At 37.5% G+C, this 14,866-nt stretch overlaps 1 protein-coding gene across 5 annotated transcripts in view; it reads right to left on the reverse strand.

Annotated features, from left to right (window-relative positions):
* Nucleotides 1-2,282: 2,282 nt before the first annotated feature.
* Nucleotides 2,283-14,866, reverse strand: part of LOC122791672 (ras association domain-containing protein 8-like) — a 753,416-nt gene continuing 740,832 nt past the window's right edge. For 4 of the 5 annotated variants that reach the window (XM_044059512.1, XM_044059510.1, XM_044059509.1 and 1 more), the window contains 3 exons: nt 10,334-10,502; nt 3,674-3,781; nt 2,283-2,451 (listed from right to left, as the gene is read on the reverse strand). In XM_044059512.1, the coding sequence (XP_043915447.1) occupies nt 2,426-2,451; nt 3,674-3,781; nt 10,334-10,502 (303 nt within the window). In that variant the 3' untranslated portion in view covers nt 2,283-2,425. The remainder of the gene's footprint in view (nt 2,452-3,673; nt 3,782-10,333; nt 10,503-14,866) is intronic. The other variant, XM_044059514.1, reaches the window with a different exon arrangement.

Consider the following 14,866-nt stretch of genomic DNA (forward strand, 5'->3'; position numbering starts at 1 on the left):
TCAGGTGAAATGGTAGTGGAGCTTTTAACTAGATTGTTTAATGAAATCTTGGAAAGTGAGAGGATGCCTGAGGAATGGAGAAAAAGTGTTTTGGTACCAATTTTTAAGAATAAGGGTGATGTGCAGAGCCGTAGTAACTACAGAGGGATTAAACTGATCAGTCACAGCATGAAGTTATGGGAAAGAGTAGTGGAAGCAAGGTTAAGAAGGGACGTAATGATTAGCAATCAGCAGTATAGTTTCATGCCAGGAAAGAGCACTACAGATGCGATCTTTGCTCTGAGAGTGTTGATGGAGAAGTACAGAGAATGTCAGAAGGAGTTGCATTGCGTTTTTGTAGACTTAGAGAAAGCATATGACAGGGTGCCTAGAGAGGAGTTGTGGTATTGTATGAAAAAGTCAGGAGTGTCAGAAAAGTATGTAAGAGTGGTACAGGATATGTACAAGGGTAGTGTGACAGCTGTGAGGTCTGCGGTGGGAGTGATGGATGCGTTTAAGGTGGAGGTGGGGTTACATCAAGGATCAGCTCTGAGCCCTTTCTTATTTGCAATGGTGATGAACAGGTTGACAGATGAGATCAGACAGGAGTCCCCGTGGACTATGATGTTTGCAGATGACATTGTGATCTGTAGTGAGAGTAGGGAACAGGTGGAGGAGACCCTGGAGAGATGAAGATATGCTCTAGAGAGAAGAGGAATGAAGGTCAGCAGGACTAAGACAGAATATATGTGTGTGAATGAGAGGGAGGATAGAGGAATGGTGAGGATGCAAGGGAGTAGAGGTGGCGAAGGTGGATGAGTTTAAATACTTGGGGTCAATAGTTCAGAGTAACGGTGAGTGTGGAAGAGAGGTGAAGAAGAGAGTACAATCAGGATGGAGTGGGTGGAGAAGTGTGTCAGGAGTGATTTATGACAGATGAGTACCTGTAAGAGTGAAAGGGAAGGTCTACAAGAGGGTAGTGAGACCAACTATGTTATATGGGTTGGAGACAGTGGCATTGACAAAAAGACAGGAGTTTGAGCTGGATGTGGCAGAATTAAAGATGTTAAGATTTGCACTGGGTGTGACAATGGTGGACAGGATTAGGAATAAGTATATTAGAGGGTCAGCCCAGGTTGGAAGGTTTGGAGACAAAGCCAGAGAGGCACGATTATGTTGGTTTGGACATATGCTGAGGAGGGATGCTGAGTATATTGGGAAAAAGAAGCTAAGGATGAAGCTGCCAGGTAACAGGAAAAGAGGAAGGCCTAAGATAAGGTTTATGGATGTGGTGAGAGAGGACATGCAGGTGGTTGGTGTGACAGAGCAAGATGCAGAGGAGAGGAAGAAATGGAAACAGGTGATCTGTTGTGGCGACCCCTAATGGGAACAGCCGAAAGAAGATGATGATGATGATGATCATATGACTGTCAGACTCTTTTCAGAGTAACAGTTCTTACCAAGATTTAAAAAAATACAAACCAGTCAGTCAACCTTTGATGTTTTCCAGTCCTCCTCTGTTTTCTCTAATAGGCAAACATATCTACCTCTGGTTGTGCCTAGACCTTTCAGCACAGCAAAACCAATAGGTAAGACTACAACTTGTACATATACTAAGTCTTTATTTACACATTTGTTAGACGGTTAGGCTTTACTAAAGAAAACTGCATCTTTTATGCAGTACTTTAGAAGCATTGCTCTGGTTAAACAACTTTCTCATTGCCGCACTCTATGCAAATGAGGGAATGAAACCCAGGGCTAGAGGATGAAGGACATTAGCAGCTCAGAGCCTTTAACCATCTGTATTGTATTGTTAAACCTATCATGCACAACAGAATACGTTAAATGCTACTGAATAAACTTCTGAAAACACCTAGGTTGGTCAGAACATAACATTGTATTAATATCTGGTTAGCTTTCCTGAAATGTTTTCCTCCATATTGTGTGTCGCTGCATTTTTATGTCTGTGTGTACAAGGGCCCATGTATCATCCCACATTCTGTATTCATTCTTGTATCTGAGGAGACTTGGGTTACCATGACACAATAAATTAATACAAACTCAACTTCCTTAAAAGCTACCTTAAAATAAACAGTTTGACTTCGTCAGATTTACATCTATTCGGTTCAGCTTATTTTCAAATATATTTGTTATACCAGATAATACAAAAATAAACTATTTTACATTTTATCAGTGTAACGAACATGTTTGACATGATGGATTTCAAGGGATTCTGTTTTTACACTTCTTAAAAAAAGACATAGACTTGTACAGTACATAGAAACAATATATAGAAATTTCTATTACAAATAACATAACATTTTATTAATATTATACTGTCCATAGTTTCATTTAAAAACAGATATAAAAATGTAAAACAAAATATGATTTCTCCATAAATGTTTACACTCTTAGGTTTATCCTCCATTTGCTGGGTTTTTTAGCTTCAGGTGTTCTGCCTTGATGATACGACTGCAAGATATACAAAAATAATCTAAGTAACTTCAGAAGAAACAGAATACATTCAGTCATGCTTACTGGTTAGGAATAATAAACAAAGATAATTAACAAAGAACTACTATAACGTGCAAACACACATTAAAATGCACTGCTTCCAGAAACAACCTTGTCTTGCTCTGCATTAGAAAATTATGTGATACTACAGCAACAAATTAGAAGGAACGTTCCGAAAATAAATTAACAAAGGGATGTGTTTATGTGTTAAAATACACTAGGCCTGATTAAAATGAATGCAGTGAGGGAGGAAGCTACAGAAATTACACAAGTCCCAATTAATAATTTGTTTATTTAAGTGTATTTTTGATTGCCATTCCAGGCTGTATTTAATGCTGTCACTGGGGTCCTGCTTCTGTGTAGGACAGCCTTTGGTAAGATCTGAGAAGACTTGCTCAGTCACAGAACAAGAATTTGGCAATAACAATGCTAAATCTAGCCATTATCTAACTTATGACCCACAGATATGAGCACTATGTTCCAATTTGTCAGGGAACTAGTATTTTCTCATCAAGATATTGGCTGTCTGTATGAAAGAATTGGAGATTGCTATATAGAAAGCCTTACAAATATCTGTCAGTGTATCCCACAAACCCATTGAATACCTAAATAATTTGTATCCTTTTAATAATTGCACTCTTTATTCACATGCTTTAAATGGTCTTTGTATCAACAATTACATTTAATATTCTGGTACAAGTATGTATGACAGCAAATCTAATCAGGTGACTTCACTTTTGGGACTGTGCATAATTCTGCAGTCTTATACAATACAGAATATCAGACAAAAAGCAACAGTAGGCTCCAGTAAGCATTACCCACTCCCTTTTCACATTTAAGTAATGTCTGTAGCAGACACTGGTATAAAATTAATACTGTCCTTGTATTCCTTTGTTTTGTTATTTTGTAGTAAAGTTCTTATACACAGGAAGCACAACAAAGTACTCAAGTCAGTAGTATTAATGTAGCAGTTAATATTATTCACACTACATTCGGGAGTGAAAGGCGACCAAGGAATGAAAGACAGAAATAGCTGTAATACTGATAGGTCTGAAACAGCTAGAAGAGGCTCCTTCATGCAGGCAAAAACTGTCACTTTCCAAGTAATTAAACCCTTTCATGAGCAGGAGTGCCAAGCCTGACTAGAAGCACAGATGAAGGCCAGTTCAAACATACACACCCTCTGGATTTAGGCTGGACACCAAGGGATTCTGCAAGTTTCTCGGATTCCCAAGGAACTGCTTCGCTGTTGGGCGTGGGGGAGAATCAAGGCTGGAAACACTGATACCTGTGAATAGGAAGTCTAGTTTAATTAAAGTATAGGAAATACTTTTATGCACTGGTGTCATAAAACCTCATTACTAAGAACCAAGGCAACAAAAGGAACAACCAATAAAAAACTACTCACATTATGAAACCATTACTTTTCAAACAGCCTTCATATAAGTCACTGTGCTGTTTTATATTCAGAAGTCAAAAAGAAAAAAATGAAAACTTGTGGCATTAATCACAGATTCATTCATTTTCTGATTGTGCACTTAATCTGTCATAGCGTCACATGGAATCTGAAGCCTAATTTGGCACTCAGGTGGCACAAGACATAGAAGCTCATTCTAAACAGGGTGCCGACCCATTGCAGGAAGCACAAACATACACTCACTCTCATAAGGCATGCATACCCATGGGCAATTAAATTTGGAGAATTGAAAGTTTATCTATGGCACATCTTTGGGGTGTTGGAAGAAACAAGAACACCCAATGAAAACCTACATGGACATAGGGAGGATGCGCATTTTCCACTAAAAAGCACCACAGGCAAGAACCAAACTAACAGCCAAGGGCTGTAAGGCTAACAAAATCAAAAGCAGTGACATACTGAGCCTTTTGGTACTCCCGACAAACCTATAGTGTGTGTGTATGTGTGTATGTGTGTGTGTGTGTGTGTGTGTGTGTGTGTGTGTGTGTGTGTGTGTGTGTGTGTGTGTGTATATATATATATATATATATATATATATATATATATATATATATATGGGTCTACTTTGTTTCATTGACAGCTCATTTCACTGAATTTGAATTCACCCTGACCAAATTGCTGAAAGCTCAAATTACTGAAAACTCATTTTGCCAAACCTTATTTCACTGAAGTGAAGTACTGGCACTGTGTAGAGTACTGTAAGCCAAGGAAAAGGTATATGCCCTTTTCTCCACTGTAGTGCGATCCTGGATTAAGTATATTTAGTTAGGGTGGTGTGGGTGGTGTAGCCCCCCCATTTAGTTTGGTTTTATATTATATTTCAACAAAAGCTTCAAAACAATACATTTTAAACCATAGACATGCATACTTACAACACCAATGACTAACTCTTTCCAGAAGAGAATATATATATATATATATATATATATATATATATATATATATATATATATATATATACCCAAACTAAGTGGGGGGGGGCTGTGCCCCCCACACCCCCTAACTATATATACTAACTCCAGGATCGCACTACAGTGTTGGAAAGGGCATATACATTTTACTTGCCTTACAGTACTCTACACAGTGCCAGTACTTTACTTCAGTGAAATGAGATTTGGTAAAATGAGTTTTCAGTAATTTGAGGTTTCAGCGATTTGGTTAGGGTGAATTTAAATGAGCTTTCAATGAAACAAAGTAGACCCATATATATATATATATATATATATATATATATATGTGTGTGTGTGTGTGTGTGTGTGTGTGTGTGTGTGTGTGTGTGTATAAATCACCTTTCTTTAAGCCCCCAAAAAACTAAACTTATGATCTTCACACTCAAGAGAAATTCTCCCAAAGCTGACCTCGATATATTCTCTCAACTCTACAAAAATTGAGCTAGCAACCCACACTAAACTGTTAGGAGTAATAATTGATGAGAAACTCATATCTGACCTGCACATTAAAAATAATATAAGCAAGACCTATAAAAAATGAGGGCTGCTCTATAATAAGTTCCTCTCCCTCCCTACCAAACAAGTATTAGCACTAACTTACCTACTACCCTGTCTAACCTGTGGTGCACCTTTGCTAACCAACTTGTAGTCTTCCTTGACATCAGAATTAGAAGCATACTACAACAAGATAGCTAAATGTGCCACAAACAGTAGCCATTCAACCCACCACTGTATTGGTCTAAAAAGAATACAATGGCTGGACTTCCTCACTATCTACTACTCCTTCAACTCACAATTACACATAAATTTATATATAAACCTCAGGACTGCCCTGCACTTAGCTCTTTATTCACCCCGTTACAACCCCATTAGGCTCCTGCTGTCTGAAGAACAAATTCTTCTTCATGTTCATAAACCTAAACGACCTGCAGGCCATTTATTATACTCTTGGACCATTGCCTGAAAATGGAATAATTTACCTTCCCTTATTTGTATACATCAAATCTCCCACATTTTCAAAACTGCATTGCATAATCATCTCCTCCCCAACTGGATGTGTAACCGCTCAATTCTTTGCACTGTGATTACTTAATCTATTAAATAAAGCCATAACTATTTATACCCTATTTCCTTCTCCAATTCTTTGCTTTCCTGATCATTTTCTTTTGAACCTAACTTTTTAATTCGACCCCTTGCTTCTATTAACTCATGCCCGTCCTGCCTCTACTTTCCATCTTTTCTGCTCTTGTTTTACAGTATTCTTCTTCCATTCCTTCCTCTTTCTTCCTTCCTATCACTCTCTCTCTCTTGTTTACTGCCCATTCCATTTACTGTTCCCTCCCCCTCTTCTCTTCGCCCATTCCATTTACTGTTCCCTCCCCCTCTTCTCTTCACCCATTCCATTTACTGTTCCCTCCCCCTCTTCTCTTCACCCATTCCATTTACTGTTCCCTCCCCCTCTTCTCTTCACCAGTTCCATTTACTGTTCCCTCCCCCTCTTCTCTTTGCCCATTCCATTTACTGTTCCCACCCCCTCTTCTCTTCGCCCATTCCATTTACTGTTCCCTCCCCCTCTTCTCTTCTTCCTCTTTCCTTCTCCCCTATGTATTACAAGGTTCTCCACCTATGCCTTTCTCAATATGTTTTATACAAATATATATGTACCTATTGTTTATCCTAAGTAATGCATTGAATTATATGTATACGTTGGTGTGTAGTCTGTATATCATTATAACCTTTCTGTCATGATATTATTGTCTGTACTTTGACCATGTTTAATTCTGCTGCTAGCTTAATGTTCCTGATTTCCCCTTGAAACTTATCCTTTTTTTTGGAAACTTTTATGTAAGTTGTATGAAAATTTTATACAAGCCTTATGTTTTTATATTTTTTTGTAAGTTTTTATGTACGTTTGATTAAAACCTGGAGCTTTTCTCCCCAGGCCTCCTCTGAAATGGGCTTATCTTGACCCAGTGGACTTTCCCAGTAATCAAATGACAATAAATAAATTAATAAATATATTCATCTATATATATATATATATATATATATATATATATATATATATATATACACACACACACAGTGAATATAAAAAGTTTACACACCCCTGTTAAAATGCCAGGTCTTTATGATATAAAAAATTAGACCACAATAAATCACTTCAAAACTTTTCCTACCTTTAATGTGACCTGTAACCTGTACAATTCAATTGAAAAGCAAACAAATCTGTTAGGGAAAAAAATAAAAAAAATAAAAAAAACATACAATAAGCTGGTTGCGTAAGTGTGCACACCCTTAAACTAATACTTTGTTGAAGCACCTTTTGGTTTTCTTACAGCATTCAGTCTTCTTGGGTAGGAGTCTATCAGCATGGCACATCTTGACATGGCAATATTTGCCCACTCTTCCTTGCAAAAGCTTTCCAAATCTGTCAGATTGTGAGGGCATCTCTTGTACACAGCCCTCTTCAGGTCACCCCACAGATTTTCTATTGGATTTAGGTCTGGGCTCTGGCTGGGCCATTCCAAAACTTTAATTTTCTTATGGTGAAGCCATTATTTTGTTGATTTGGATATATACTTGGGGTCATTGTCGTGTTAAAAGGTGAAATTCCTCTTCATCTTCAGCTTTCTGGCAGATGCCTGAAGGTTTTGGGCCAAAGGTGACTGGTATTTGGAAATGTTCATAATTCTCTGCACCTTGACTAAAGCCCCAGTTCCAGCTCAAGAAAAGCAACCCCAAAGCATGATACTGCCACCGCCATGCTTCACCTTGGGTAAGGTATTCTTTTGGTGATGCAAAGTGTTGTTTTTGTGCCAAAAGTACCTTTTGGAATTGTGGCCAAAAAGTTCAGTCTTGGTCTCATCAGACCATAACACATTTCCCCACGTGCTTTTAGGAGACTAGATGTATTGTTTTGCAAATTTTAGCCAGGCCTGGATGTTTTTCTGTATAAGAAAAGGCTTCCATCTTGCAACCCTACCCCATAGCCCAGACATATGGAGAATATGGGAGATTGTTGCCACATGTACTACACAACCAGTACTTGCCAGAAATTCCTGCAGCTCCTTCAGTGTTGCTATAGGTCTCTTGGCAGCCTCCTTGACCGGTTTTCATCTTGTGTTTTCATCAATTTTGGAGGGTCGTCTAGTTCTTTGCAACGTCACTGTTGTCCCATATTTTCTTCACTTTTTGATGACTGTCTTCACTGTGTCCCATGGTATATCCAATGTTGTGGAAATTTTTTTGTACCCTTCTCCTGACTGATACCTTTCAACAATGAGATCCCTTTGATGCTTTGTAAGCTCTGCGAACCATGGCTTTTGCAGTAACAGGCAACTGAGTACATGTCAGGAAAATCCTTATAGGACAGCTAAACTTTATTTGGGATTAATCAGTCACTTTAATTGATGGCAGGTGTGTACCTAAGATGACTGAATGTTGTAATTTAATCATAAGGTGCTTCAACAAAGTATTAGTTTAAGGGTGTGCACACTTATGCAACCAGCTTATTGTACGTTTTTTATTTTTTCTATTTTCCCCTAACAGATTTGTTTGTTTTTCAATTGAATTGTACAGGTTATAGGTCACATTAAAGGTGGGAAAAGTTTTGAAATGATTTATTGTGGTCTCATTTTTTTATATCACAAAAACCTGGCATTTTAACAGGGGTGTATAAACTTTTTATATCCACTGTATATATAAAATCCACTAAGTCTATTTTGGGTCTGACCCAGGGCCTCCTCCCATGGGCAGTGCCTATTACATGTCAAGAAGAAACTACCAATAAGCACCCTCTCTATTTTCCAAAACTACCCCAACTTTCAAACCCAGAGGATCCATGGCTTCACTTCAAGATAATCCTGGTTTAAGGATTTCCTCACATTCTTGTGGAAAGTGCATCTGACTGCTCTGGGAAGGACCTTCACTTCTGAGTCACATACCCTGATCTCACTCCATGTTTGCTACTCAAAGCTCATAACCACAAATGAAGATTTTCAGCCTGTGACTCAAACCTTACTTCACCACCAGTTGGGTACAGTGCTGCTATGACTGTACTTGTCCTTTTGCCAATCTTAGAACCCCCTCTACTTTCTCTATGAGCAATACTTCAGGATCTTTAAATTCCTTTACTTTAGATATGCGCTCCTCTCGCACAAACACAGGGTTATGTTTTCTTTTCCAGGACAGAAATGTGACCTCAGATTTGGAGAGTCTCATTTTTATCTCGGTATCTTTGCACTTCGCAGTGGACCATTCAAGTGTACAGTGGAGATCACAGCCCTCATCACTGTATTCTAATACTTAGAGGCATTGCCTGCAACAACAAAACTGCAGCCCTGATGGCCACTGCATTGGATGGCTGCACACCTTATATATGCATTTTGAGAACTTGTCTATGAAAATTACCAACAAGCAGGGAGACAAGACATTGTATCAAAAAAGATACTGCCTTACCGGGGGGGGGGGGGGGACTCGATCAGGTGTTTGAACAATAGTCCTCAATGTTTTTTGATAAATTTTAGTAATCACACCATAAACAGCAGGAACGTTTCTTTAACAGTGCAAGACTCTACCACATCCATAACACAGATTATTTTTCAGAATCGTGTATTTACTACCTGGAAGTCTCTCTCTGGATATCAGGAGATCTGCCATCCAAAATGAGTTAAAATACAAAACAGATATATGTTCAATGCATTTTCTTTATAAACTCCTGACTGTAGCATACAGGCTTCCAGGTAGCCTTACTTAGAGTCTTTGAGCCTGGCTTCAGTAAACCTTGCACTAGGAATATCAAAATAATTATTTGAAGATGCATTCATATTAACTGTTAAAAAGACAAAAGATGCTAGATAAACCTGAGTAAATACATTGTCAGGTTAGTTGTGAACATCTAATATAATAAGTTTAATTTGAGAATATACTTGTTATTGGTTGTACCAAAATGTACTTAACTGTAAGTATACAAATCTAATCTGGGCACAATACAGTATTTCTATAAGTACTGTAAGTGTAAGGTGCAAGGAGTTGTACATTCAGCCAGGTTCCCATTGTACTGACCGATCAAGGTAGAACACTGCTCAGTGAAGGATGTAAATTGACCAAACAGAGGGACATGCAGGTTATCCAATAAGAAGAATCAAACCTTCTAAGTACAGAAAAGCACCTTGCTTGTCAATACCCTCTATCTTTTTTATGGGTTCTCCCTTCAGATCTTGGAGGACAGAAATAGAATGTTGTGGTTGCATGGTATTCACATCTTCCCAATGTAAGTTTCTTTTCCCTTTTCTAGTCACTGTTTAACTGCCTTTTCCCATGGACACATAAAATGTTACTTTCTGCCTACTATGCAGCTAAGCCTTTTCCCTGGTCTTATTTGAAGGTGTGTTAGCACGCTTGTCCTTACCTCCATTTCTGTGCGTGGATGGTGGCTGGGGTTTAGCCGGTGGTGGGAGCTCATCATCCTCTGGTTTGGGCTGCACAGCAGTCACTGTAACACCGGTCTGCAGGATGAACTGCTGCAGATTACACTGTCGAAGCTCCTTATTCAGTTCCTCTAGCTCTTGCTGCTTGGCCTAAAAACGATCAGTAGATCAGGATCCATGCAAAATAACAGAAATTACAGTTCATTAAGTTTGGTACTACTGTATAAATAACTTCAACATAATAACTAAGGTACATGACTCATTATGTGGCTAAAACATGGATGCTGTAATAAACCAGCAATAATGAAACTTTATTCCACATAATACTCTTTTTTTTTTTAATCTTAAACAGTACTGTAACTTCTTTGTCCTCTAACTCTGTACATCACAGAACATAATACACTGTGATTATCTGTCATTACTGCAGGTAGCCAAACTAGTAAACTGGTCATCGAGTTTCCTCCATCTTTTCTTTTGTAATGTTTTTTACTGGACTATTTATTTCTGTAATACAGTGTGCGAACATTATGTTTTTATAGATTATTGTGCTGTAAAATTATATTCTGTAATATATGATGTATGCAGGTCAGATCCTAGAGTGTCTGAAAACAGACTCTTGCCAGCTGGACATAAATCATTCACATAATTGGTTGCAGAGAATAAATGCAAGTTTCTGACAGAAACACAACATAGAAATGTGGTTTGCAATATAAAATCATAAATCTGAAGTAAAAAAAAATAAACAGAAGAACAAATCAAGAGAATAACAACTCATCATTAATGGCAGTATGACCGTTAATAACAAGGCATGTGACACATCTGACAGATGGCTAGGAAAGCATGACAGGAACATAAGGACAGTGGTCAAATATATGACATCTATGTCCTCCCACCCACATGCACTAATACTCCCAGAGGGCTTAAAATGGACATCTGCATTTTTAAAGGATGTAAATTTAAGTAATTTAGGTAAAAGAATAACCTCATATTTCAATAATGACTAGTGTTACATCTGTGACTTGCCCAGAATAAACTGTAAAGAATACAAGCATGGGCTTGACAAATTAATGTACTTTCACAACTCTGGTAATTTTTTTGTCTTAAACTTTACATGTATTCAAGAAGTATGGTGATAGCAAAAACATTCATGATCTGACTAAAAGGTAACAATGCATAATGACTGCAAAAAAAACCTTCTGGATGTATTTCCAGAATGCCATTGGCATACATTTCATTTAAAAAGGGCTGTGCAGATGATATGTTGAAAACCTGGGCCAACACATGTCCACATTATATGCATTTGTTGACACACTCATGGACCAATATTAGAAACACGAGTTCTACTGAGATGTCCTTCAAGGCTTAGCTCATGTTTTTGGTTGTTGCCAAAGCATGAAGCCGTGCTGCAATTTGTAAGAAGAGGCTACAGCTGCCATTTTATCATCAGACTGGAAGGTGCAAGCAGTGGTTCATGGCGGCAGGTCTGGGGGTGCATGCTGTAGAAGACCCTTCACTCTTTATCAGATGTTAAAAATAATATAACTTTTTTTTAGGCTGGGGATTTGATATTGCTATTGTGGACACCTACTACTGTCCTGTGGACACTATCATGCCATGAAATCTATACATTTATTTAAAAAAAAAAATTACATTTAAAAACCAAGGGGATAAGAAATGAAATATCTGGGACCAGAGGCTGGATTCAGCATTCACAATACAAGTTCCCTCCTCTGTGCTTAGGATGACAGTTTTCTGTTATGAGCTGAATAAAGTACTGGGTAGAGCAGGGAAGATTTGAAGTATCGATTAGCATAAGGTTTCATTGTATGGATTTTTTGTTTGGACATAGGAAGTTGATATCTGCAAACTTTTAATATTAACTGGGAGGGAAAAGTTATACGTTACCGGGCAAAAATATCAGGAAGTTAAAAAATGTAAAATCGAAGTGATCATCAGTTCATCTATGTATGTAGTCATTGGTATATGCTCTTGTTATAACATATGCATCAGATAAGTAATAATGAGCATCTATGAGATTTATTCATAAGCAGTGAGTGCAAATCACGTACGATTTTCACAGAGGTAGGTATGAACACATAAGAAAAAAAAATACGTAGTCTTTCTAATCAGGAGCTGTTAGAAAGCTTCATATTGTATTGTACAATGTGTAGTAAAACCCAGCTGTAGGTAGTTAATGAAACTATTTAAGTGTTAGCCATTACATTTATCAAATCATAAAATATGGTGATGTGTTTAAAATGTACTTGTTACATTTCCTGGTGGGAATCTGGATGTTTATACAACTCTTTCAGGTTTGCTTCACCAGTTTACTTGATTTCCTATACTTTGGAAGCAGAGGGATATAGAGTTGTCATAATAACCCTCACAATATTGTTTGCCCAGCTCATATACTGCCCATCTTGTTCTAAGATTTTTTTGAAGTACCTGGCATATTGATGGTAACAAATCACTCAGTATGGTTTGTGACAGTGTATTATTTTATCAGTGTGTTCTGTAAAAATAATTCAGATCCAGCCAACTAAAGCCTTTAAAAATGTGAATCTCAGCTGGATTGTACATAATATCCTTATTAATTGTTTACTATCTCTCTTGATAGGCCAGCTGGCCAGCTAACGCAAACATGCAGCTAGATTGTACATAATATCTTTATTAACTGCTTACTATCTCTCTTTGATAGACCAGCTAATGCCACTGTAATGAAAATGCTAGCTGAAATATTTTTCCTCAAGACCATGTCAGAGTCGGAAGGTCCCTTTGTTCATACTGGTATCCTTCAGCCACTGTGCTTCTTTTTCAGTGGAAAAATGCTCCCTCTTAATATAAGTGTCTGGAGTATTAAAGGCTGTGGGCCCTTGAGAAAGTCTGTTTTTTTTCCCATCTATTTTTCATACCTGTTGTTGCCTATAACATTTCATGATTTTACCTCCACCGGTTATCTCAATGGTTATGTTTTTATTGTGTGTCTTGCTTGGCATGGTCTCACCTATTTGTATGCAACATCCATCTACCACACATCATTTTCATTTACGTACTACTTATTAAAACTGTTTTGTGCACAATTCAGAAGTTCTTGGGGCAGATTCCAAAAGACTTGCACTCACTTTAAGTCTACCCTGATTTCAAAAGACTTGCTCTCAATGCGACTTACTGCAATGTAATGCCTGTATATAAACAAAAAGACCAAAAGACCTACTCTCAGTGTAAGTGGTCACTTACTCTGAGAATAACTCTTTTTGAATTGGGCGCCCCTTTTTCTAAGCAATGTCAAAGTCAAAACTTTGGGAACTGTAACCAACAACCAGATTGCTACCCCTAACTCTCCAAAGGATTACCCAGAAATTCCTGATGTATTCAAATTCCCATCTTGTTACATGCCCTCAGAACAACTGCGTTTCCTATAGTAGATATTCTAAATATATAATTAAAGAATTTTGCATGTATACTAAAATGATTGTATCACAAGCCTTTAACTGTTTAACTACAGCTAGCACTCATTCCTCTTTGGCCCATGTATCATTTTTGCAGGTACAGTTGTACAATGAATTTCATTTGTTTGTTTGAAGCTGGGAGATTTAATGGCACTGTGCTGGACAAAATGTTGTCCCTTTAAAATGTAATTTCTACACTAAAGCTTACAAGGTGATGGTTTATATGCTTGGCTACAGCATACTTCTCAGCCTCTTAGAGCAAAAAATCTGGACAAAGCCATAACTAACAGGGGAGCAAAGGCCCAAAAATAGGGACAATTTTAAAGTATTATTCTTACAAACTTAGAAAGTTGATAGGATAATAGGTTTTGTGTTAGCATGATTTTTTGTGAAGGTTAGGAAGTGTGAAACTCAAATATCTGTCATTATTTTCTGACTTCAATCTTTAATGACTTGCCAATATTTTGCTAGAAATAAACAGTTTTATGAAAAAGTGGAGCAAAAATATGAGACAAAAATCTGGACATTCTGTGAAAATCTGTACAGTTGAGAGGTATGGGCTACACCCATGATCTTACCATGGTGACATGCCCTGTCTGCCTGCAGACATGCACTGTGTTTGGCTGTAAACTTATATCTGGCTATGCAATTACTGGATGTGAACAATGTAACATACTAACTGGCTCTTGTGTATTCCTTTATGTTTCATATACTCTCTCATGCAGACTGATATACTACACAAATTAAACATGCACTGCTACATACAAACATTTTTATCTGTCACTTTCTTCTGCATTCCTGCTGAGCGATGAAAACACATTTTTGTCCACTTAGCCAGAAAGACTAAGACAACATAAAACATCCAGTGTTTTGTACTTAATATGCCTTCCTTTACTCACCATTGTTTATTTTCCAATACTGAGATGAATTTATTTTCAGTTTCTTGTTAAGATTGTATTAATAGTGCCTTATATGCACACTACATTATGTTTTAGTGTTTAACATTTTGCACTTTGGAGATGACCGCATCACTTGAGACTAAGTAACCTGCTGTTTGAGTTTATG

The sequence above is a fragment of the Protopterus annectens genome, chromosome 17.part0 (assembly GCF_019279795.1).
Source record: "Protopterus annectens isolate FY-2018-M chromosome 17.part0, PAN1.0, whole genome shotgun sequence".
NCBI lineage: Eukaryota > Metazoa > Chordata > Ceratodontiformes > Protopteridae > Protopterus > Protopterus annectens.